The 26,984-nt window shown below is 36.5% G+C and overlaps 1 protein-coding gene across 4 annotated transcripts in view; it reads right to left on the bottom strand.

Moving 5' to 3' along the window:
* Positions 1-26,984, bottom strand: part of CASD1 (CAS1 domain containing 1) — a 78,320-nt gene that overhangs the window by 10,396 nt on the left and 40,940 nt on the right. For 2 of the 4 annotated variants that reach the window (XM_034964466.3, XM_034964469.3), the window contains 4 exons: positions 25,896-26,036; positions 24,950-25,027; positions 22,785-22,877; positions 20,343-21,868 (listed from right to left, as the gene is read on the bottom strand). In XM_034964466.3, the coding sequence (XP_034820357.1) occupies positions 21,602-21,868; positions 22,785-22,877; positions 24,950-25,027; positions 25,896-26,036 (579 nt within the window). In that variant the 3' untranslated portion in view covers positions 20,343-21,601. Of the gene's footprint in view, positions 1-521; positions 6,864-20,342; positions 21,869-22,784; positions 22,878-24,949; positions 25,028-25,895; positions 26,037-26,984 lie in introns of those variants that run through there. The other 2 variants (XM_034964467.3, XR_008625906.2) reach the window with 2 other exon arrangements.

Here is a 26,984-nt window from a genome sequence, read left to right as displayed (position 1 = left end):
CTTCAGTGGCTACACATGACAAAGAATATGGACTTTAAGGGATTAGTTTACAAAAGTCACAAAACAACGCTTTGGGGAGCAGAAGTGGGGAGGATAATCTGATTTCCAGGACCACCATATTATTTAAAAGATCCAGTTTTCAAAAACACACAAAACCACATATAAAGGTGCAAAGAATCAAGAAAGCATGGTCCATACATAGGAAATAAATCAATGAATAGAAACTGCCCAGGAAACATAGAAGTTGGACCTACTAGGCAAGTACTTTAAATCAGTTATTTCAAATATATCTAGAGAACTAAAAGAAACTGTGTCTAAAGAACTAAATGCAAGTATGAGACTAATATCCCAACAAATAGAGAATATCAATAAAATGATATAAATTATAAGAAACAGAAATTCTGAAATAAACAGGAAAATAACTGAGATGAAAACTTCACTACATGGGCTGTATTGGGAATTTTCAATACCATACTCAGGTTCAATGATTCAGTAGAAAGACTCACAGAACTCAGACACTGCCATATTCATGGTTACAGTTTATTACAGCAAAAGGATATATCACAGTTGACAGAGGGAGGAGTTACATGGATTAAGTCCAGGAGAAATCAAGTTCAAACTTCCAAGTAACCCTTCCCAGTGGAGTCACATAGGGATGTCCTTAATTGTTCCAGGAGGAATGTGTGACTACACATGTGAAGTGTTGCTAGGAAAGCTCACCGAAGCCTTGGTATCGAGAGTTTTTGTTGGGGGTCAGTCACGTAGGCATGCAGTGCCCATATGAATGACCTCAGCTACTCAGACTCCATCCAGTCTTCACCACAGAGCAAAACCAGGCATTCATCATAAATCACTTTTCTAGGATAAACTTATCCAGTCAAACTGGTACAGTGTAGCCCAAGGGCTTAATCATACAAAAACAGGTGTTTACAATAAATACCATAAATACAGCATGGTTCAGGGCTTCGGGCATACAGAAACTCATATCAGGAAGAATATTCCAAAGGCTCAGAGGCTACCTTCCAGGGGCCAGCCAATGGCCAGGCCTGAAGATAAACATTTCTTTGAAATGTGTAAGATTTGAGCAACCCAATCCTCCTGCCCAAAGATTTAACAGCAGATTTGAGCAGGCAGCAGAAAGAATCAGCAAACTTGAATATGGGACAACTGAGGTTATCCAGTCTGAGGAATAAAATGAAAAAAGAATGAAAGTAAATAAATAGAGCTTGAGAGACCTGTCTTATTCCATAAGCATATCATCATATGCATAATGGGAATCTCAGAAGGAGAAGAGAGAGAGAGCAAGAGACAGACAGGAAGAATACATCAAGAAACAATGGCCAAAACTTCCAAAACTTTTATGAAAAACATTACGCATTCAAGAGCTCAATGACCTCCAAGTAGGACAAACTCAGAGATCCACACTTAGACACATCATGATCAAACTATTGAAAGACAAAGACAAAGAAAGCCTCTTGAAAGCAGCAAGAAAAATGTAATTCAATATGTGCAAGGGCTCCTCAACAAGATTAACAGTGGATTTCTCATCAGAAACCATGTAGGCAAGAAGGCAGTGGGATGACATTTTCAAAGTCCTTGGGAGAAAAAATCATCAACCAAAGATTTTATATCCAGCAAACTTATTTTGAAAAACTGAAGAAGAATTTAAGACATTCCCAGATAAACACAAACTAAAGAAATGCTAGAAAGCCTGCCCTACCAGAAATATTAAAGGGAGTCCTACTGACAGTATTAGACAGATCACTGACGCAGAAAATTAACAAGGATATTCAGGACATGAACTCAACACTGGACCAAATGGATCTGATGGACCTCTACAGAACTCTCCACCCAAAAAAACAGAGTATGCATTCTCATCACCACATGGCACATACTCTAAAATTGACCATATAATTGAACATACAACAATCCTCAGCAAATGCAAAAGAATGGAAATCATACCAAACACTCTCTGGGACCAGAGCACAAAGAAACAGATGCTAAGACTAAGAGAATCACTCAAAACCATGCAATTACATGGAAATTAAACAACATGCTCCTTAATGACTTTTGGGTAAATAATGAAATTAAGGCAGAAATCAAGAAATTCTTTGAAAATAATTAAAACAAAGATAAAACATACCAGAATCTCTGAGACACAGCTAAGGCAGTGTTAAGAGGGAAATTCATAGCACTAAATACCCAGATCAAAAAGTTGGGAAGATCTTAAATTAACAACTTAACATGACAACTGAAAGAATTCAAGACACAAGAACAAATCAACCCCAAAGCTAGCAGAAGACAAGAAATAACCAAAATTAGAGCTGAACTGAAGGAGACTGAGACATGAAAAACCATTCAAAAGATCAACAAATCCAGGAATTGGGGTGTTTGTTTGTTTGTTTGTTTTGAGATGGAGTCTCCCTCTGTCACCCAGGCTGGAGTGCAGTGGCATGATTTTGGCTCACTGCAAGCTCTGCCTCCCGGGTTCATGCCATTCTCCTGCCTCAGCCTCCCAAGTAGCTGGGACTACAGGTGCCCGCTGCCACACCCGGCTAATTTTTTGTATTTTTAGTAGAGGCGGGGTTTCACCATGTTAGCCAGGATGGTCTTGATCTCCTGATCTCATGATCCGTCCGTCTCAGCCTTCCAAAGTCCTGGGATTACACGCATGAGCCACCACACCCGGCCCAGGAATTTTTTTTTTTTTTTTGAAAAAAATCATTAAGATAGATGGCTGCTAGCTGGACTAATAAAGGAGAAAAGAGAAAAGATCCAAATAAAACAATCAGAAATGATGATGGGAATGTTACCACTGACCACAAAGAAATAAAACTAACCATCAGAAACTACTATGAATACCTCTATGCACACAAACTAGAAAATGTAGAAGAGATGGATAAATTCTTGGACACATATATCCTCCCAAGACTGAATCAGGAAGAAATTGATTCCCTGAACAGACTAATAACAAGCTCCAAAACTGAATCAGTAATAAGTAGCCTACCAACCAAAAAAAGCCCTGGACCTGATGGATTCACAGCCAAATTCTACCAGATGTACAAAGAAGAGCTGGTATCATTCCTATAGAAATTATTCCAAAAAATTAAGGAGGTGGGACTCCTCCTCAACTCATTCTATGAGGCCAGCATAATCCTGATACCAAAACCTGTCAGAGACGTAAAACAAAAAAGAAAACTGCAGGCCAATATCCTTGATGAATATTGATGCAAAAATCCCCAACAAAACACTTGCAAACTGAATCCAGCGCACATCAAAAAGCTAATCCACCACAATCAAGTAGGTTTCATCCTGGGATTCAAAGTTGGTTCAACATACACAAATCAATAAATGTGATTAATCACATAAACAAAAGTACAGACAAAAACCATATGGTTATCTCAATAGATGCAGAAAAGGCTTTCAATAAAATTCAACACCACTTCATATTAAAAACTCCCAATAAACTAGGTATTGAAGGAACATACTTCAAAATAATGAGAGCCATCTATGACAAACCCACAGCCAACATTATACTGAATGGGCAAAAGCTGAAAGCATTCTCCTTAAAAATCAGTACAAGACAAGAATTCCCTCTCTCATCACTCCTATTCAAGATAGTACTGGAAGTCCTAGCCAGAACAATCAAGCAAGAGAAAGAAATAAAGGGCATCCAAACAGGAAAAGTGGATATCAAACTATTCTGTTTGCAGACAAACATGATTCTACATCCTGAAAAACCCAATAGTCTCAGCCCAAAAGCTCCTTTCACTAATAAGCAACTACAGCAAAGTTTCAGGATACAAAGTCAATGTACAAAAATCACTAGCATTTCTATACACCAACAACAGCCAAGCCAGGAGTCAAATCAGAAAGGCAATTCCATTCACAATTGCCAGAAAAAGGATAAAATACCTAAGATACAGCTAATCAGGGAGGTGAAAGATCTCTACAATGAGAATTACAAAACACTGCTCAAAGAAATCAGAGAAGACACAAACAAATGGAAAAACTTCCCACGCTCATGGACGGGAAGGACCGATATTATTAAAATGGGCATACTGCCCAACGCAATTTACAGATTCAATGCTATTCCCATCAAACTACCAATGACACTCTTCACAGAACTAGAAAAAAAACTATTTTAAAATTCATATGGAACCAAAAAAGAGCCTGAATAGCCAAAGCAGTCCTAAGCACCAAGAACAGTGCTGGAGGCACTGTGTTACCTGATGCCTCAAACTATACTACAGTGCTACAGTAACCAAAACAGCATGGTGCTGGTACAAAAACAGGAACACAGACCAATGGAACAGAATAGAGGATATAAGACTGCACCCCTATGACCATCTGATCTTCAACAAAGCTGACAAAACATGCAATGGGGAAAAGACTCCCTATTCAATAAATGGTGCTAGGATAAATGCCTAGCCATATGCAGAAGATTGCAATTTGTCTCCTTCCTTACACCATATAAAAAATCAACTCAAGATGGACTAAAGGCTTAAATATAAAACCCCAAATTATAAAAACCCTGAAAGACAACCTAGACAATACCATCCCGGACATAGGAATGGGCAAAGATTTCATGACAAAGACACCAAAAGCAATAAAAACAAAAGCAAAAAAATGACAAATGGGATCTAATTAAACTTAAAGAGCTTCTGCACAGCAAAAGAAACTATCAACAAAGTGAACAGACAACCTACAGAATGGGAGCAAATACTTGCAAACTATGCATCTAATAAAGGTCTAATATCCAGCATCAATAAGGAACTTAAACAAATTTACAAGAGAAAAACAAACATCCCCATTAAAAAGTGGGCAAAGGATATAAATTGACACTTTTCAAAAGAACACATACATGTGGCCAAGCATATGAAGAAAAGTTCAATATCAATGATCATTAGAGAAATGATGAATGTACAAAAATCACTAGCATTCCTATATACCACCAACAACCAAGCCAAGCCAACAAAAAAACATAATCCAACTATATGTTGTCTTCAAGAGACACAACTGAGATTCAGAGACTCAAATAAGTTGAAAGTGAAATTACAGAAGAAAAGATATTCCAGGAAAATGTTGACCAAAAGAAAGCTGGAATATGATATCAGAAAAATAAACTTTAAGGTAAAAATTATTAGCCAGGCATGGTGGCTCATGTCTGTAATCTCATTCACATTTAGGAAATCTAGAGAGTCCCAGTAGAATACTCCAGGAGAAGATCAACCCTGAGACACATAATCATCAGATTCTCCAAGGTCAAAATGAAAGAAAAAATGTTAAGGGCATCCCATGGATTTCATGGATATTAACTTCATTAGACAAAAGCCACAATCCCAGATGTTTCTGAGAGAATTCCTTCTCTATTTTGGCCTCCTGCTGAGGGACACCACTTCTATGTTTCCTAGAAGCCCCCTAGTTTGGGAAGATCTGTAAGGCACAACCTTAATCTCTTGCAAATGTCATTTATACAACTTCATCTTCTGACCATTTTTTTTTTTGAGGTTTTAGTAAAAGGTTGTACAGTCATACACTCGACCATCTTTTTGTGCCACACTTTTGGCAGCCATTTCTGATTCTAGGCTTATTTTGCCACACAGAGAAGCTGGAATTTTAAAAGTCATCCAGTCTTGGTTACTTTTTGTCTCCTTTCTCTCACTTTTTACTGTAAGCAAACCAGGCATATCTTCAATACCTTGCTTGGAAATATCTTTAACTACGTATCTAAGTTTACCATTTGTGAGTTCTGTTTCCAGGAAACAATTTCCCTAAGCTTTCTACCACTACATGACAAGAACCTCCCTTCATGCAGGTTCAAATACTGTTTCTTATTTTCTTTTGAGCCCTCACTGGCAGCACCCTTAAAATCCAAATTTCTACTAAAAATAAGTTCAAGGCAGTTTAGGTTTTCTGGATCAAGCTCCTGATAATTATTACATCCTGCAGGGGTGGGGGCAGTGCAGAACCTGTCAACTAAGAATTCTATGTCTGGCAAAACTGTCCTTCAAAAATGGGGGTGGGAAGTGTGTGACTGGACATGGTGGCTCATGCCTGTAATCCCAGTACTTTGCGAGGCTGAAGCAGGAGGATTGCTTGAGCCCAGGAGTTCAAGATCAGCCTGGGCTACATAGGGAGACCTTGTCTCTACAAAAATTAAACAATTAGCCAGGCATGGTGGCATGGGCCTGTGGTACCAGCTACTTGGGAGGCTGCAGTGGGAGGATCACTTAAGCCTGGGAGGTCAAGACTGCAGTGAGCTGTGATTGCACTATTGCTTTCCAGCCTTGGTGACACAGTGAGACTCTGTCTCAAAAAAAAAAAAAAAAAAGGAGAATTTAAGACATTTCCAGATAAAGAAAAGCTGAAGCATTCTCTTACCAATAGACCTGTCTTACAAGAAATGCTCAAGGTAGTACTTCAGGGTAAAGGACTCTCAACAGTAACTCAAAGCCATATAAAGAAATAAAGATCTCCAGTAAAGTTAAATACATCAGCAAATAAAAAAGCTGATACTATTGTAATTTTGCTTTATATCTCCACTTTTAATTTTCTACATGATTTAAAAGACAAACATGGGCTGGACATGTGACTCATTCCTGTAATCCCAGCACTTTGGGAGGCCAAGGTGGTTGGATCGCCTGAGGTCCGGAGTTGGAGATCAGCCTGGCCAACATGGTGAAACCCGGTCTCCACTAAAAATAGAAAAATTAACTGGGCATGGTGGTGCACGTCTATAGTCCCAGCTACTCAGGAGGCTGGGGCAGGAGAATCACTTGAACCTGGGAGGTGGATGTTGCAGTGAGCCGAGATCACGCCACTGCACTCCAGCCTGGGTGACAGAGGGAGACTCCATCCCCCTGCCAAAAAAAGACAAATTTGTAAAACATAAATCTATATTATTGGGCACACAATGCATAAAAATGTAATTTGTGACATCAATAACATAAAAGGGGATACAGTTGTATAGAAGCAGAGATTTTGTATGCTATTGCAGTTATCAATTCAAATTTAGGATGTTAAATATGAATCCCATAGTAATAACAAAGGAAATAATTATAGAAGGTACACAAAAAGAAGTGAGAAGGGAATCAAAACCTTTCACTACAGAAAAATCAACTAAACATGAAAAGAGGCAGTAGTGGAGGAAATAGGGGACAAAAAAATAATAAGACAGGCAGAAAATAATTAATAAAATGGCAGAAGTAAATCCTTGTATTTTAAATGGATTAAACTTTGCAATGAAAAGTCAGAGATTGGGCCAGGTGCGGTGGCTCACGCCTGTAATCCCAGCACTTTGGGAGGCTGAGGCAGGCGGATCACAAGGTCAGGAGATCAAGACCATCCTGTCTAACATGGTGAAACCCTGTCTCTACTAAAAATACAAAAAATTAGCTGGGCATGGTGGCAGGCACCTGTAGTCCCAGCTACTCGGGAGGCTGAGGCAAGAGAATAGCATGAACCCGGGAGGCGGAGTTTGCAGTGAGCCGAGATCACACCACTGCACTCCAGCCTGGGTGACAGAGTAAGACTCTGTCTCAAAAAAGAAAAAAAAAAAAGTCAGAGATTGGTAGAATGGAGTTTTTTTAATGATCCAACTATATGCTGTCTACAAGAGACACACTTCATGCCTGGTGTGGTGGCTCACACCTGTAATCCTAGTACTTTGGGAGGCTGAGGTGGGAGGACCACTTGAGGCCCGGATTTTTAGACCAGTCTGGACAACATAGATAGACTCCTATCTATACAAAAAATTTAAAAACTGGCCAAGCACAGAGGTGCCAAACTACTTGGGAGGCTGAGACAGGAGGATTACTTGAGCCCAGGAGGTTGAGGCTGCAGTGAGCCAAAACTGCACCACTGCTCTCCAGCCTGGGTGACAGAGTGAGACCCTGTCTTTTTAAAAACAAAATATACTCAGATTTCTGAAATTTTTTTTTCACTTAGCAATATTCCTTGGGACTTTTCCCTATAAATACATAATCTCCCCATTCTTTGTTAGCACTACATGGTGTTATATAGTATGGTTACCACATCATCAATCCATTATTCCTTTATTGATGATGTTAGTTCCAATTACAATTATCAATTGTACAATCAATTACAATTACAAGTAATACTGCAGTGAATGACCTTATTTATATACCCTTTTCCACCAATATGAGTATAAGTTACCAGATGTGGTATATGCATTTTTTAATATGTATATCTAGACTGCCCTCCATGGGGACCCTAGGAATTTATATTCCCACAGCAATGCATCTGTGCTGTCCTGCCATAACCTTCACTCAACAGTGTCTTATCAACTTGTATCTTATCATATATTTCAAAGGCATTAATATTTCCCTTTCTGTGAATAGTTTGCTTATACTGCTTCCCCTCTTAGTCCATTTGGGCTGCTATAATATATACCAGAGACTGGGTAGTTTATGAACAACAGAAATTTATTTCTTACAGTATGGAAGGCTAGGAAGTACAAGATCAAAGTGCTGGTAGAGTTGATGTCTGGAAAGGGTCCATTTCCTGATTCCTAGATAGCCATTTTCTGTGTCCACACATGGTGGAAGGGGCAAGGAAACTCCCTGGGGCTTCTTTTAAAAGGGCAATAATCCCATTCATGAGGGTTTGCCCTCAGGACCTAATCATCTCCCAAAGGCCCAATCTCCAAATACCATCACATTGGTGATTAGGTTTCAACATATTAATTCATACACATTCAGACCATAGCACCCACTTCACTTATCTGTCGTTTGTTCTTTTATCATCAATGCCTAGGAAGTCTTTACATTTTGGGGAGATTAGCCTTTTGTCTATAATATAAGATACAAATGCCTTTTCTCAGTCTATCTTTGGATTTACTTGTTTTTGCTTTGCAAAAAATTTTTTCTAATATAGCAGATTTTGTCAATCTTTTATGACTTCTGGATTTTGAATAGTTTTTGAATAAAGAATAATTTATCATTCCAAAGTAATACAGGATATCATTTGTATTTTTTCTATACTTTTATGATGTATGGTAGGGATCCAACTTAATTTTGTTTAAAATGACAACCTTCTTGCCAGTATTATTTATTAAACAATCCATCTTTTTTGTAACTGACTTGAGTTGCTACCTATAGCATATACTAAATTCACAGACATGTATGGGATGATTTATGTACTTTTTACTCTGTATCACTAGCTATTCATGCATTAGCTCCACACAGTTTTAATTAGAGAGGCTTTCTAATATATTATTTCATACAATGTTATAAAATAATTCATTTTTATTTCTGGTGAAAGTACCCTCCCATACTGCTCTTCTTTTAAATCAGAGGTTTTCTTGCAATTCTTATTTTTCCAAATACAATTCAGAATCAGCTTATTTCTTAAAAAACCTATTGATATTCATGTTGGAATCATATGAACTTTATACGTTAATTTAGGATAAATGTTAAAGGAATATATATTTCCATTTCCTTATAATGTATAAAGGAACTCTGTAAGAATACATAAAAAGCTAGTAAGACTGGCTATGTGTAGTTGGGGAGTAGTAGTCATGGGAACTAGGTAGATGAGGAATTGTAGAGGAAAAATAAAACTTTTCACTATCTGCCCTTAATATTTTATTTTTGAACCATCTAAATATATTCCCTATTCAAAAATACATACATAACAAGGAAATAATAAAGGACCTTGCCTTTGAAAAAAGAAGCTAGCAGGCATAGGCTGGCAACAGTAGACATTCCTATTTCAGTTCTCTCCACATAGCTTCCCTGGTATTTTAAAGATGACCACAATGTTGAGAGACAGGGGCTTACAAACTCTCTGGTGTCTTCTTTCTGAAATCCCCTTACTGCACTGGTATTTTCAAGGCTAGTACCTTGCTAAAAATGAAGTATACACATGCTTCATGAGGTAAAAAATGGGCTCGTGGCAATTTTCATTTTTGTTTCAATAATATGTCTTTCTTTTACATGGCCCTACTCAGATAATATTAGAATTCTGAAGAAAGATAAGGTAACCACTGGTATGACAGAAGCAGGGCATAGGAGGCTCAAATCAATAGAGAATAAATAAAAACTAGGCCATTTCAACATGTTAGAAAAGAGAAAAATAAATCACTACAATAAAGAGCAGTCAACAAAAAATACATATTAAACAAGACGGATGAGTACTAGCCTCTGACAATCACGAAGCAAAATCTGGTATGTGGGTGTGAACTCACAGACTTGGTTCCAATAGGAAATAAATCTGTAACAGAAAGATTAAAAAAAAAAAGGATGGAAGCAGTAAGACTAAACATCACAGTTAGCAGAATAAATGTGAAAGTGTGTAACACCCCTGGTAAATATCTGGAGTATAGCCATTCTGTTTGGATGATTGAGAGTACAAATTCAAGTATAAACTTCTAGAGGATCCACCAGGGTTAGGAGAAATATTTCTGCATGCTAAAAAGCCTAACCAGAAGAGCCATCATACTGCCACACCATGATGAGCCGAGGGGTAGTTAAGACCTGGCTAAGGTTCTCCTCAGGAAGAAACTGAATTTGCTCTTAATCACAGACAAATGGTCAATTGACGGCCCAGATTTCTGCTCCATATAGCACAGACTCAATAATTTTACTCTGTTAAATGTTTAAGGAAGGTGTAACCAAAAGCCCACTATGGCACATTTGAAAAAAAGGGAGAGAAAAGTCAATAAAGCTTCCATTAGAATGCCTAGCTTTAAGCAGTGTTGCTTCCTGATGCACCCTCCAAGCTAAACTATTTATGTAATGGAGACCAAAGTAATGGAATTAAAGTACTATATGGAATCATCAACTATGAAACAGCCATAAGTTGGAGAAAACCTGTGTTTAAAAAAAAATTGTAAGAGTTCTTTATGTAAGGATGTTAAAAGTGGTCTATTTGTCAAGTTTTATTTTTCAATTTGACTCTTAATTTTGTTTGCAGCATTTCTTTTGACTAAGAAATATTTCTTTTTTATAAGTATTATAATCACATTCATTTTGCTTTCTTTTGTTTATATGCTTGAGCTATTCTTTATCAGAAATTAGATAAAAATTAAATTATATTTTGTTTCCCTCCTTTCCTTGCTTATAAAATTCTATGTACACTGTACTAAGAATTTTCACATATATATGATTCTATTCCCAGTTTTATTTCTGGTGTTTTGATGAAGCCCATGAATTTAATTGTAAATTTCTGCATTCATTTGTTATTAACTATAAATGCTCACCTCATTCTTTGTGGTTGACATGAAAATATGCTGCTCAGCTCTCCCTTCAAAAAACCTATTGTGAGGAAGTCCTGGCTCTCCCTGGGCTGCTGATCCCAGCCAATGACTGGGCATGGAAGCGGTACTAGAGCCAGCTCACTCCTGCTCAATGATTGACACTTCCAATGGTAATCTTAGTTTTGGAGCTCCCCATCATCCTAGCCAAGACTTTCTTGAAGCTGCATTGCATTCTGAAGCTCTTCTTACCCAATTCTCTGACTACCCCTGGTACCTTTCCCCTTTATCCTTCACAAGTATTTTCCTTAGCAAATGTATTGCACATATGATTCTGTCTGCTTCTAGGGAACCCAAAGTGACATAGTTGGCACCTGGAATGGTCTGAGAATGTATATGGTAAGATGAGGTTAGGAGACTGGCTCACTCATGCTCGGCAGGCAACGAGAAGCCCTTACTAAGCAGAATGTGAATCATGAAGTCCTTGGGATAGGTGATAGCTTAATTGCTGAAATTTCCATTAGTGGTGACCTGGGAAAATGTCCTGGTGGAGGGAAGCACCCTTACTAATGTGACAATTGAGGCATTTGAAGGTTTTGGGAGGAAGAGCACCTACAGGGACAGTTAAGTCATTGGGTTATTGCTCACTTGTATGACTGTCCTGTAGATGGAGGATGAGAAGCTGAAAGCAGTTAACAGACATAAGCTAAGTTTTACAGCCACAGGACCTTTTAGGACGTTTACAAAGAGGAACTATACCTTCGGTGGGCGGTAAGTTCAGGATTTAATAACTAGGGTTACAGAGCACCAGAGGTGTTTAAATGCTCAGCCAAGGCAGGTCTATTACGCTAAATTTAGGACCCTTATGTGAAGCCTGGGACTCTGAAACATGGGTTGGGAATATACACAGAACTAGTCTTGTTATTCACAATGGGTTGATAGGCCCCAAAATAATAGAGGCCAGGTAGTGGCACATAATTGTCAGAGTTGCTTTACCATTAGAGTCTTGGGGGTAGCCAAAGGGTCTTAATGGCAAGGAGTAGTATACATAGATAATAGAATATGGTGTCTCTAGGGGAAAAATAGATGGGCAGCGAATTACTGTGCTACTTAACATATACAACCAGAAGGCAAGAATAGAGGAGCAGGAGGCTGAGAGCTGTAGCCCAATAAAACACTGCAATTCCTTGCTGATTTCCCAGATCTGAGACTATGTTCAGATCTGGAACCCATTACCTAAAGAGTTAGCCAATTTCCCAAGAGAAAGAACCCTGCATTGCAATGACAAAGATATAGAGTACTGCAAAGCTTTCTTCAGTTCTTCCCTCATAGAGATTTACAGACATTTACTAATGTGATTGTTGCTGTTAAAAGGAGAGTAACCAGCCTTTTTGATAACTATTTGACATTGATACATGAAGACCCAAAGTATTTTCATGGCCTTCAGAGTGGGCGCACACAAAGACTAAGTAGTAAATGGGGTTCTGGCCAAAGTAGGTTCACTATGTCCATGGATCCACCCTGTTGGACCATGCACCCCATTTACTACTACTTTAGCCAGGACCCTGCGGTCATTTCCTGAATGTATAATTGGAATTTATATACTTGAAAATTGAAGTTAGCCTCAATTGGGTCCTTTGCCTGTGGGGCAAGAGCTATCATAGAGGATGAAGGCCAAGTGGAAGACTTTGAAACTGCCTCCCTAACTGCCAAAGATGGTAAATTACAATTTCTTATCCCAGGGGTGATGGAAGGTATTAGTGCAACCATTAAAGATCCAAAGAATGCAGGGATAGTGGTCCCTATCATATCACTTTAATTCATTAGTCTGGCCCTGCAGAAACCAGATGGATCTTGAGGAATATCAGTACACTACAACAAGCTCAACCAAGCAGTAGCCTGGACCACAACTGTTGTGCCAGACACAGTTTCATTGCTAGAGCAGAGTAGTAAGGCCTCAGGTACATGTCTACTGGCTTAGTGAATGTGTTCTTTCCGTTCTAATCAGAAATTGTGTGCATTCACATGAAAGAGACAAAAATACTCATTTGCTTCTTCGCTATGGTAACTCTTTTGCTGTGTGTCATAAAATAGTCTGAAGAGATCTAAACTATCTAAACATCCCATAGGATATTATGTTGATTATGTTGAGGACATCATGCTCATAAACTGGTTATCACACTGGAGGTCTTGGTGAGACATGCGTACTCTAGAGTATGGGAAATAAGCCATTAAAAGACTAGTAGTCTTGCCACTTAAGTACACTTTTTAAGAGTCCAGCAGTCAGGGCTATGACAAGACATGTCCATCAAAATAAAAAACACATTGCTGCATCTTGTATTCCCTACTGCAAAGAAAGAAGCTCCTAGTGCCTAGTAGGCTCTTTGGGTTCTGGGGGCAACACATTCCACACTTAGGGATACTGCTCTGGACATATACCAAGTGATAAAAATGGTAGCCAGCTTTCAGCGGGGGCGTGGGGGAGGGGGGCTAAATGAGGGCTGTGCTATTAATGAAAAATGTATGGATTTGATAAAACAAAAAATGTAAGAAATAACAGTCAAAACAGAAGACAACTGGCAACTGGGAAAAGTGTTTGCAAAATTAGAGTTTTCATCCTTATTATACAAGGAATACTTCTAAATTACCAAGAAAAAGACAAGCCCTTAAGTTGCACAAGGATAAAAAAAAATAAGCAGGCATTTTAAGAAAAAAATTGAAAATGGTAAGTAATTAGTTATGGCTTCATTCTCTAATCAACCAAACCACCAAAAAATTGTTTTTCCTCAAATTCCTTAGCTATGTATAAGAGTTTTCCAGAGCTTAACTATTATCTCCACAGAGGCCTTTTCTGACCCTTGCATGGAAGACGCCTCTTTAATGTTGCCTCCGTTTAGGATATTTGGAAAAGCGGGTAAGGAGGGAGGTAGCATAACCACTTTTCTTGTGTGGTCCACTCAACGTCTTCAGGTTCCATGTTCCTTCTTGCTACTCATTTCTCCAGCAATTTAGTCACTACTCACTTTGTCATACATCACTGGAGATTCATAGAGCAGAGCCCCCCTAAAGGTGATACTGCTGTTTCTACAAAGACCTTTGTATGTAAGATAGGGTTGAGCATAAGGAAGATCTTACTCCTAGGTACCATCATATCAGGTTGTTTCGGTGTCTCTTATTTTTCTGAAGGGCCAGGAAAACTAAGCTGTAAAATACAGGAATTTTCCTGAATCCTCCAGCATTCTCTGGCATAAAAGAAAAAGGGGTCAGCTGAGACTACATCCCAGTAGGAGACCATCTGGTCTAAAATGAAACCACTCCCAGACTGGAACATGTTGACATGGCAGTAAGAAGCATCCATAGAAGAGGTTATTGCTACATCATAAGGGCAAGTGTGTACCAACACCTTGAGTTTGCAGCCTGACATCTGGTCCACAGAGCAGCAATTTCAAAAGAGGAAACAATTGGCAGGTAGAGAAGGAAATGGCATAGCTACCATTGGAATTTTTGGTAATCTCAAAGAAAAAAAAAAGGAAACGGTATCGGCTGAAAAGAAACACATGAAGTGAACAGGATAAGGAGAACTTTCGGCCTTATTTTCATAAATTGCAGAGAACTGTGAACATTTGTTATAGGGACATTTCGTGAGCAACTCAGGGACCCTAATGAGGAGATAAATGACTTGGAAGACTAGGATTTTCAAACATAACCAGTGAGGCAAAAATATTACTACTACTATTTGTATATACTATGACTCTTGATCATCCTGACTGGTGTGGTCTGAAGAAACACTTAGGACTACTAGACTGCCTCATTTCAAAAAAGAATGTAAGATGGCTTATAAGGCTAGGCAAAATATAGCCAAATAACATCATCTGAAGTATAAAAGGGATCAAGAATGAGACTAATATAAATAATACCAAAGTGCCCTGTTTTCTAGATGGAGCACAAATTTAGCTCTTGCTTCTTATCGGCAAACATAAAAAGCCAACTCACAATGTACCTAAGATAGTAGCAAATTAACTGTTTAGAAGAGGTGCAAATATTACAGTAAGGTCAGAATAGCTTCAGACTCCACAAAAAGAGCCCATTGTGTGATGTAATCAACATTCCTACAGTTGACACAATGATGAGTTTCATAGAATTGTTTATAGAATGTCCTGCAATGCTAACCAATGGCTTCAAACTCAAGAGAAATTCTAGGGGTAAGTCAGGAAGTTACTGTCCAGGCGGTCTTTGCTAGGTGCTTGCCAGACTTAATTCTCAGGTATATTCTAAAGTATCTGAGGAAGTGATAAAAAGCAAATCCCTAACATTCCTTTATAAATACTGTTAACCACAGTCAAACTCACAGAAGATAGATATTAGCTAGCTGAGGGTTCATGACTGGAGTTCAGCCACCCTAGGGTTCTAGGAAAAACTGTCTTAATGAGACATTAAGCTGGTGTAGGAGTGACATCTTTTAGGCAAACTTGAGTTTAATAATCAGTAGTTTCTGAGAGAAAACTCTAGAGTTTGACCGAGGTTCTCTTTACGAAAAAAAAAAAATTCAATCTGTGCTCTCACACAGACAGATGGGCCATTTAGGTTCCAAAGTTCTGCTCAATATAACCTAGTCTTAATTAATTTTAGTTTGGAAAATGTTTAAGGAAGGCATAACAGTGGCCATTAAAAAATCTTTCCCCTCCCCGCAATTCCCAAAAAGCATCCATAGAAAGCCTAACTTTGAGTACTGTGGTTTCCTGATGTTCTTCCAAGTTAAATTATTTATGTAATGAACATTGAGGTATCTGAATGAAGTGACCTTCTGTGTAGAATTAGGAACCAAGTGAAATTTGGAAAACAGCTTGGTGTTTCTAAACTATAAGAGCTCTCTATATACCCAGGATATTAATTTTTTTTGAGGCAGAGTTTCGCTCTTGTTGCCCAGGCTGGAGTGCAATAGCGTGATCTCGGCTCATTGCAACCTCTGCCTCCTGGGTTCAAACGATTCTCCTGCCTCAGCCTCCCAAGTAGGTGGAATTACAGGCCCCCCCCACCACACCTGGCTAATTTTTTGTATTTTTAGTAGAGATGGGGTTTTGCCATATTGGCCAGGCTGGTCACGAACCAGGACATTAAATTTTTATCAAATATTAATGTTCTAAAATGTTCCCACTTGTATTTTTTCTATTATGTTTTTGGGCATACTGAAATTTTAAATTTTCATGTAATAGATGTAGCAATTCTGGATTTACCTTTTAGCCTTAACGGGTCATTTCTCATCTAAGAATGAGATGTTCACCTACATTTTCTACTGTTTATTTTACATGTCTTTAAACCTATTAATCATTTTATATTTCTTTTGGTATAGAGAGTAAGAATGGGAATTTATCGCACTCACCCCTCAATTAAGCAATAGTCCCAGGGCTATTTAAAGGATATTTCTACCTTTCCCCAGTAATGTGAAATCAAACCATTACCTTATTCTAATATCTTTTGATAAAATCTGTTTTTATGCTTCTGATTCTATCCATTAATCTATATATTCTTGCATCCATTCCACACTGATATTAGTGTAAATAATATATCCAAATATACAACTTTACAAATCCCACTTCTCCCGTTACTCTAAAACTTTTCCTGGATATTCTGGCCCAGGTATTACTTCTTTATAGTTTCCATTTTAAATTTTGCAGTCTCTGAGAAAGGGCTCCAGTTACATGTGCCTTATGCATTACGTACTTTGAAAGTACTGGATTCCTCAGACTTCAACTAAATGTTTTTCCATCACTTTGTCTCTCCCAGTGACAGGGTCTAGAGGTGGGGATAAAATGGAAGGGGTCAAGGAAAGAAAGTGCTGAATTCTTAGTTCTAGTTTTCTCTCAACACCAGAAATAACTGCCACTATTTTCTCCTGACTAACCTAAGAAAAACACATCATGCCACTCCCAATATTAGTTATCTTCAAAAACCTGTCTAGTCTAGTCTTATGAAGGAAGGCATATTCATTCCGTCTATCAGCAGGACTTTGACCCTGTGACTTGTTAAAAACAAAACAAATACTAACCTACTTATGAAAGAGCTACAGTCAAAAATCAAGTACTAAGGATGGATAGAAAAGAGAAAGACAAAGCCTAAGAATTAAAACAACAAAACAAACCAACAAAACTGCCAGATATAGAATCAAGCTTTATTTTTACTGAATGATAGTATAAGCTTTTAATATAACATAGGCATGTATAATATTGAAGGTATTTTAATTTGAAAATAAAGGGAAAATACATTTAATTATTCCATTTTTCTTAGTTTTACTTTGAATTCCAAATAAGAATTTTAATACATTTTTGGCTGGGCACGGTGGCTCACGCCTATATCCTAGCACTTTGGGAGACCGAGGAAGGTGGATCACCTGAGGTCAGGAATTCGACAACAGCCTGGCCAACACGGTGAAACCCCGTCTCTACTAAAAATATAAAAATTAGCCAGGCATGGTGGTGCACACCTGTAATCCCAGCTACCTGGGAAGCTGAGGCAGGAGAATTGCTTGAACCTGGGAGGCAGAGGATGCAGTGAGCCGAGATTGCGCCATTGCACTCCAGCCTGGGCAAGAGAGCGAGACTGCCTCTCAAAACAAAACAAAACAAAACAAAAGCAAAACAATTTTAGTATCTTTTTTACTAAGATGTAAAATGTCAGGTGTTCAGGACAATTTTACTGCTGAATCCCTGAAAGACAAAGGGTATTTTATTCAATTTCATATTTCCCCCAAATTGTTCATAATGGTTACTTTTGAACATAAATATCTGCATAATTGTAAAAGAAATTATTCCATATATATACATATATATATACACACACACACACACATATACACACACACACACACACAGACATATATACAGAATTGGGGTATTCCAATATTGTTATATTTAGGTTCTGGTACCACATTGAATGCCAGTTAAATAGCTTCCATTTGTGTCTCCTTGTTTCTACTATGACTATTAATATGGAAAGGCAGAACAAATAGTGCCATTAAATTTTTGTAAGATTTAAAATCAGAAAATCAGGCCAGGCACAGTGGCTCACGCCTGTAATCCCAGCACTTTGGGAGGCTGAGGCAGGTGGATCGCTTGAGGCCAGGAATTGGAGACCAGCTTGGCCAACAGGGTGAAACCCCAACTCTACTAAAAATACAAAAATTAGCCAGGTATGGTGGCAGGCACCTGTAATTCCAGCTACTCAGGAGGCTAAGGCAGGAGAATTGCTTGAACCCAGGAGGCGGAGGTTGCAGTAAGCCAAGATCACGCCACTGCACTCCAGCCTGGGTGACAGAGTAAGACCCTGCCTCAAAAAATTAATTAATTAATTAATTAATATCAGAAATCTATTCTGGAAATCAGTCATCAAACACCACAATTTTGGGAATATAGTTTGGACCACCACTTCCTTTTCTGGAAACCATTTTTAGAATAAGAAAATGAGCCAGAATACACCTTGCCAAATAAGTTTCCCCAAATCACAATTATGATTTGGGGAATGAACACAAGAATGAACAAATTAAGTCATAAATGTATGCAATCATTTTTGAATGTCTTTGCAGACAAATATTCAAAGTGGTAAGATGGATTGAACTGCCAACCAAAATTGTCAATCTTTATTTCAGTCTTCACTATTAAGCTAAAAAGGTAATTTTTCTCTTGAATGATGTGAAGAATTGAATTTCTTTCAACTGTTCCAAAAATCTGTAAGTACAATACTACCTAATCTCCTGTTATACAGCAGACTCCCATGTGGTACATCCAATTCATTACACAAAACACTGAATTGTCTGCAATGCAAGCCATGGAACACATCCAGTTTATGATATCAATGACTATATCCAGGATGCATTCCCGTTTTAAGGTTTTAGTATAAAGTCATTCGAGAATAGAATAATAAATGAACTTGGGTTCCACATCCTTGTAAAACATTATTAATTTAGATGGGCTGAATTTTTAATGCTTCTATTGGCTACCCACAAAAATGGGAAGTTTTGGCAAAGGAAGGGAGGAACGATTGAGGTAGAATTCAGTCAAGCAAGTACCTTTTAAAGCCAGATGGTAGATTTCTGACTGTGATTTCTATTACAGAAAATCTGAATTTAGAGAACCTCTGTGGTTTTATCTCAACTTTAGCATATCTAAACATCCTGTTAAAAATCTTATTCTAAAGAATGGTATGATTGAGTAATGCAAATGGTCAGTATCTGAGTCGATGCAGAAAATAAAATATTAAGACATTTACCGTATATATAGGTGCTATCATTGTGGCAACTTCCACAATAACCTTTTAAGACTAATTAAGAAAATCAAATATAAAAAGTATTTTTAACTACAAATAAATTATTTTTAAATTATACAAATTATTATATAATTATATGTAAAAAATAGTGCTTTATATTAAATAAGAACATGTGATGAAGAAACAGGGCTCACCAGGTAAGTTTTAGGCTTCAGTTCAAATAGGAGAGAAAAGCATATATTCACTGCGGCATCCCTACTGAAGACATAAGTGCTTCCAAAATACACAGGGAGACTGGTCATCTTTCTTTTTCAATTGTTTCATCAAGAAGAATCTTTTTCAGGTGATAAAACTTACAAGCTAAATTAAAATGCACTCTACTCATTGGCAAGCTACATGAACAAGAATAATGTGATCACAGTACTTGGAAGTTTTTGATTTATAACTATACTATTCTCTACTTATAAGGCTGCAGTCTAGGAGGCAGAGCAATGAATCATTACAATTGTCTATCTGGGAAATGTCAAAAGATTAAGTAAGGGCAAAAGAAGAGAGAAAAGGAAAGAACACACATTTCTGTCCAAGAAATATTCCTCTATTAATGGAGGTATATCAGTAGCACATAAATCCAGTGCTAAATAAATAATAAGTACATTTTAAAAATCTTCAAGCAAAATCACTAATGAACCATAATGCTTAAACTTCCTTGGTGGAAAGCAGATGACCCTCTGAAGCTCTGATAACTAAATGATTCCTTATCCAACTATCATTTGGTAACCTACCCCTACATATTAAGCAATTTAAAAAGCAAATTTAAGTTGAGGAAATAATTAGATATTTGAACCAATCATGAATGGATCCAGCATTTTTGAAAAAGAACACATATAGTTTAATTGATACTTTGCCAATACAAAAATAAGCATCCACAGAATGTTTATTTACTGTTTAAATTACTCCATATTTTCATATACTGTGAACAGAAAATATATTTTACCCCACACATAGTAAAAGCAAACAAGTGCAATCTTTCAAACATTAAAATCATAATCAAATCTGTACAACAGATAAATAAATGTATACCTCTAACAGTTAGCTTGTAAAAAAAAATCAAACAAAAAGCAAAAACATTTATTGCCCAAATTCACCAGTTTACTTAAAATTCTACTTATGGTAATACAGCTCAATCATAACAACTTGCATGTTTACTACACTGCACAAGTTTAGACTGATAAATATTTAAAATAGGAGGTGGGTAATAGGAAATACCAAATGGCTATAAAGAGCTTTCCAAATATTGGAAATAATATACGAAAATTAATTAGTGGGGATAACATATTAAATGGATCCACAGGGTAACTGGTATTACACTGGTATAGCTTGAGGAAAGGAAACAGGTGAACGTTTGGATTGGAAAAAAAATTTTGGCTTTTTTATAAAAAGAAGCAACAATAACATCAACAATGACAAAACCCTGTCATGGAGCCTCAGAACTATTCTGTGAGACAAAGTGTACAAAGATTTAGGCTTGCATACCTGAAAACCACAGTTAGGAAGAAAAATCATTTCAGGAAACATAACATCAGAACAAGAACACATATAAATTAAAGGCATACTGTTTATCATTCCACTTCATTGCACATATAAGAAAACAATACTGCCGTCATTCTTGAGTAAGAAAATTTCCAATGAAAGAGGAAGTTCCACAATGAATACAGGTGCAGACAGTCTTACCACAAATTTAGTTATATCAAAACACTTGGTGGTGTCACTAAGTTAATTAAATTATCTATACTTTTTACTGGAAAGGTAATCATTTCCCTGCCTTCATATGTTAACTTAAAATCACTTACAAATGGAAATATAGATTCAGTAGAAAAGACTTCACATGCAATCCTATACAATGCATTCTGGTTTTTTGTTTGTTTGTTTGTTTTAGTATTTCACATTGGATATGTACATTTCCAATATATACAACCACATATGTTTAACAGATGTCACAGAACTGTCCTCTTGCCAAAACGTTTATATTTACATACACATTTATATCTCCAGATAGATGCTTTTCTCTTCTAGAGACACACAAAGGTAGCCTGAAGAGTTTAGGTTTTTTAGAATTTTTGGAACCTAATGTTTTGATTTATCTTGAATGGATGATAAGATGAGGAGTCCACAAAAAAATGCAGCTATACATGCCAACCTTTTCAAGAGAGATGAGTTATCTTTAGGAATAATAATCTGTGCAAGATCATTAGTGATCTGAGAAATTTCATGTGCCACACAAACAAATATGAAAGTGCTGACAATGATGTTGAGCATAGGGTTTCCAGGTATCAGTACCAAGATACCCCTTGTATCCGCTGCCAGCCATATGTGATACTGGCAAATAAATAGCTAGGAGAAAAAATATTTAAGTCAGATATTTATAGAGGGTCCATGAATAAATTACAGTTTTTCCTAATTTAAACAATTTGGTTGCATAATAACATTAGAAGGCTTTCCTAAAACCATTTTATTCTGTCTCACTACTGGCCCTGAAAAGTCCACTGCAATCTACTCCTTAGAACTCCAACTGCTAATACAATCTCTCTTATAAATGAGACCAAAGAAAATAATAGAACAATTATTCAAGAACTCAAAGAGGAATTTATTTTCCCTATTTTAAGAGACAATTTAATAAATCCTATACTCTAAAAACTCTAAAATATGTTATTATTACAACATAAATTGTTTTAAAACATTCTATTTCAAATAATAAAGCTTAGACTACTCAGAATACATTTTAAAACCTACTGTTCAAACTGATTTTGTAGATAATTTCATATTATGTATCTTACACAAAATGTAATGAGTTTATACTTTCTCCCACAATTTCCAATCATAATAAGGGTAAATTTTATTATGGTATGCATCAATAAACTGAATTCCAGTAATATATTTAATTATGGAGATGAACAAAAAATCAAAATCCCCTCAGTTTGATTTCATTTATATACCTGGTCTAATATTTTTCTCTCTTGGTCTCAGCATCTTGGTTGTGCTTGAAAGCTCAAGACAACGTAAATAATATTTTGCAAGTAATCTATATCTAGTCATTTAAAAATAAGGCTTAAAAACATTCCAAAATACTTTAGTATTGTTGAAAGTTCTAAGTCTTTTCCCTGTAATTCCATAATAGCTTCAGTTTAGAAAAAAGTACGTCCGATTTTCATACTCACATATATGTGTGATATTTACACACACACACATGTACATACACAAACATGTAACACCTGGCTGTGTAAGATAAGCAAAATATTAATGTACCAACCTCTAATGAAATTTTTCCAAACCAAGCAAAAAATGAACTGTAAACTGAACGGGCATATCCAGGGATGTTTCTTATTAGGATGAAGGCTAAAATCTAAAGAAAAAGCACAAAAGCAAATATTAATAATCTCTTTATTGAAAGTATTTTGTATAAAGCTTTCTTTTAAATGATAACCTTATTCTTTATGTTTGTGAACTTGACACATATACAACAGTCTTTTTATATTCTAAAAGTATTAGAAAGTTATTTTTGTTCTAGAGTCTACCCAAACTGGATTTCTCAACACATGGTCGGTATGCTGCATACCAATGAACATTTTAAGTAGTACATGGCTGAACAATTTTATGTATACTGGAAAAATTACAGATTTGCCTAAGGCCCTTTGTGTAGAAAAAGTTGCTATCATATTTATGTAGCAACACTTCACAAAATCATATAATTTTGCTGCTCTCATAAAGTATCTGCTTGGTTGACAGTCATTCCCTCTCTTGACTCCCTTCAAAATCCTCCTTCCGCTGACAGCCATGATAGTATGGGAAATGGCATGGCTTTTAACATGTCTTCATGTTTGCTCTGCATGGCCTGGCGAATGATGTCTTGAACTATATTCACATGTAATATATTTTCCTCTCTGGATCTTTTCTCTCCCAAAAGAATCCAGCTTTTGGGATCCTGGCCTTTACTCCTCTCCCCTATTCTTTTGTACCAGGTGGAACAATCTTTCATTTTCGGTGGAACAATCTTGCATTTTCTTTTTATTTATTTATTTATTTATTTATTTATTTATTTATTTATTTAAGTTCTAGGATACATGTGCACAACGTGCAGGTTTGTTACATATGTATACATGTGCTGTGTTAATCATTGTCTCACATCCAATAACCAGCTTACCAAGCAAAGAATCCTTGCCTTAGAATGTACCCTCCTTATAAAAAGCAAGAAACTGTAAAGAAAAAAAGTATCTCCACTTTCACAACTACTTTCCAGAAACTTTCTCTTACAAAAGGATTGACAAATCTGTTCACACTTCAGGGAAAAACTCATATTCAATGTTGATCAACCTGGGCATTTTGTCAAAGGATCTAAGAAGTCTCTAGGATGCATAAAAGATGAAGGAGGAGGAGATAATGTGGGAAAAAGGAACCAAAGTGAACCACTCAGGTATAATTAAATTGAGTGATTCTCATGGGCAATAGCATCAAAAAAACTCAAGTTTAAATCTAGTCTTTTGCTTGTGTTAGTCCTGGGACTTGTGGCAAGGCACTTAATCTTGTGGGTCTTTTTTTTAATTTACACAAATAGAGATAAGCTTTACTTTGAAAGGTTGATGTGAACATTAAATGAGAAAACATACATAAGGTACTTACTATAGCACAGGTTGTGAGTCATTTAAAGAAACATTGTAAATAATTAATAGTATAAGTGATATACAGAGCGGTGAAAATCATGAATGTGAGACCTAAACAAAGGCTTTAAACATAAAACCATTTAATGAGTTATTATAATTAAAGTATTGCATAAGCTGTACAACGCTAAAAAGAATGTAGGCTCCATAAGAGTAGGAACTATGTCTGATTTGGTAACCACTGCAGCCCTTGGCATAATATCTAGCATGTAGTATTAACTTTTTGGTTTTGTTTGTTTGTTTGTTTGTTTGAGACGGAGTCTTGCTCATTGCCCAGGCTGGAGTGCAATGATGCAATCTCAGGTCACTGCAACCTCCGCCTTCTGGGTTCAAGTGATTCTCCTGCCTCAGCCTTCCAAGTAGCTGGGATTACAGGTGCCCGCCACCACGCCCAGCTAATTTTTGTATTTTTAGTAGAGATAGGGTTTCACCATGTTGTCCAGGCTGGTCTCAAACTCCTAACCTCAGGTGATCCACTGGCCTTAGCCTCCCAAAGTGCTGGGATTACAGGCGTGAGCCACCATTTTCTAACGGCAGATTAAGTGAAAAATACTGAGCTACATCATTTCCATATATTAAATACAAGAACCCTTTGAAAGAGATTTTAATATCCCTATTACTACAGAGAAAGGAAGGGCTTAGAAAGATGAAGCAACTTCTCTACATTTTCTGGAGTTCAATCTCAAATCTCTCTGCCTCTAAAAACCATTTTCTTATCAAGAATTAAGATGTAAAAATTTCTCTAAATCAAGATAAGTACCTGTACCACAGAAACAGACGGATGGAGTTCATTGCACTCTGCTTTGTTTTTACAACTGCTAGCCCAGATGGAATAGGTCTAAAACAAAAAATGTATGGAAAAGTTCAAAAAAGCAAGTCTGGAAGACGCATAAGCCTCACAGTGTTTTTTTTTTTACAGTTCTTTATTTATAACATTATACTTCATTATGCTATGTAAAAACTATCAGTAAAAACTGCTTGCAAGTTTGCTCATCACCTGTTTTGGTATGTTCAACTGTCCAAACATAAGAAAGCACAGAGGGAGGTGCACAAGTCTGTGCTTTTCTGGAAACAGTGATCAAAAGGCAGTGATGGCTCTCCATATGAAACACCTTACATTATATTTTATCCCAAATTTATTGTAACTTTTAAAATTCCCGTTTAATTGAGCTCTTATTTATTCTTCATTTTTAACTTATATATAGTCTCTTTAGAATTTAAGTCCAGTTAGAAAAATAAGGAGATATACATCGCCTCAAGCATTTAACATTACCTTGATTTGATCATTATGCATTGTATGCTTGTATCAAAATATTACATGTGCCCCATAAATATGAACTAATATGTATTCATAATTAAAAACAAACAATTTTTAAAAATTATTGAAACTATTTTTATAGATAAAAATATAGTTTATCTTGGCAAACATTTTGCATGCATTTGAAATAAATGTGTATTCTGCTGTTATTGCTTACCTAACTATTCTAACATCAGGTCAAACTGACCGTGTCCTTAAGATATTCTACAACTTTACTAAATTTGTCTAGCTATCCTATCAATTACTGGGAGAGAAGTATTAAAATTTCTAAATATTAAAAAGAAAAATGAGAAAAAAGATTTATTATTAAAAATAATTGATTATATTTCCATATCTTAATGTTAATATTCCATACCATTTAGAATTTTGGAAAGTTTTCAAAACTTACCAAGAAAGAAACTACTGAGATAAACAACAGAAAATTTGAAATTTTGTTTGAAAAAAGAGGTTCACCCTTTCCTTCAGAAAGTATTTGACGCTTCTGCAAAGCCAGATAAATAAAAGCAAACAGCATTCCGTGGAAAACTACCTGAAAAGTAAAGAGAGAAAATTTGTTTTAAACAGTTACTTTTCAAAAAACAGGAAAAATATTTGGTTAGTGAGGAATATATGAATAAAAGTAGGTAGGTTAAAAGCTTAAAGTTTGAAGTGTCTATGAAGGACTTCAAGAGTGAAACTTCAAGAAATGAAATAAAGCCGATGATTGTTAGAAACCATCAGCAATAGACAAGCAAGCATCTCTTGGAACAATATGAGATAACGCTGGTTGATTCTGAGCAGTCTCAGTGGCAAGTGAAGTAATAAACACAATTTAAAAATAATAAGGAACTCTCCTACAGACATATGATAAAATTTAAATGCACCCAACAAAGATGAAACATATTTTATATCAGTCCTTTCAGTCAAATAAAACAAAGAATAACACCACCAAGTCATAATTCTGAAAAGAAGTGTACGCTCATAAAAGTGAAAAAAATATGGTAGACCGGAAAGTACATGAGCTTTCTCTTTTTAAACAAAGACTTAATGTGAACTATCATTGCAATAGACTGAACATTTCCTTCCACTCAAAATCGTAAGTTGAATCACGTTAATCCCCAGTGTGACAGTTTTGGAGGTAAAGCCTTTGGTTGGTCATTAGGTCAGAGCCTTCATGAATGGGATTCATGCCCTTTAAAAAAAAGACCCCAGAGAGCACCCTTGACCCTTGCAGCACATGAGGACAGAGTGAGAAGTCAAGTGTCTATGAAATAGCAAGTGGGCCCTCACCAGACCAAATCTGCTGGTGTGATTTTACACTTCCCAGCTTCCAAAACTGTAAGAAATAAATTTTTGTTGTTTATAAACCACCCAATCTATGGTACTCTATTACAGCAGCCTAAATAGACTGGGACAGTCGTATCATAATACACTGCTCTAATGAGAATGTTGAGAATTTAAAAATTATTTGATGTGAAGACTTTAGCAAAGATTTTAT

The sequence above is a fragment of the Pan paniscus genome, chromosome 6 (assembly GCF_029289425.2).
Source record: "Pan paniscus chromosome 6, NHGRI_mPanPan1-v2.0_pri, whole genome shotgun sequence".
In the NCBI taxonomy this organism is placed as follows: Eukaryota; Metazoa; Chordata; class Mammalia; order Primates; family Hominidae; genus Pan; species Pan paniscus.
Note: the sequence above shows the minus strand (reverse complement) of the source record. Positions and strands in the feature narration are given on the sequence as shown.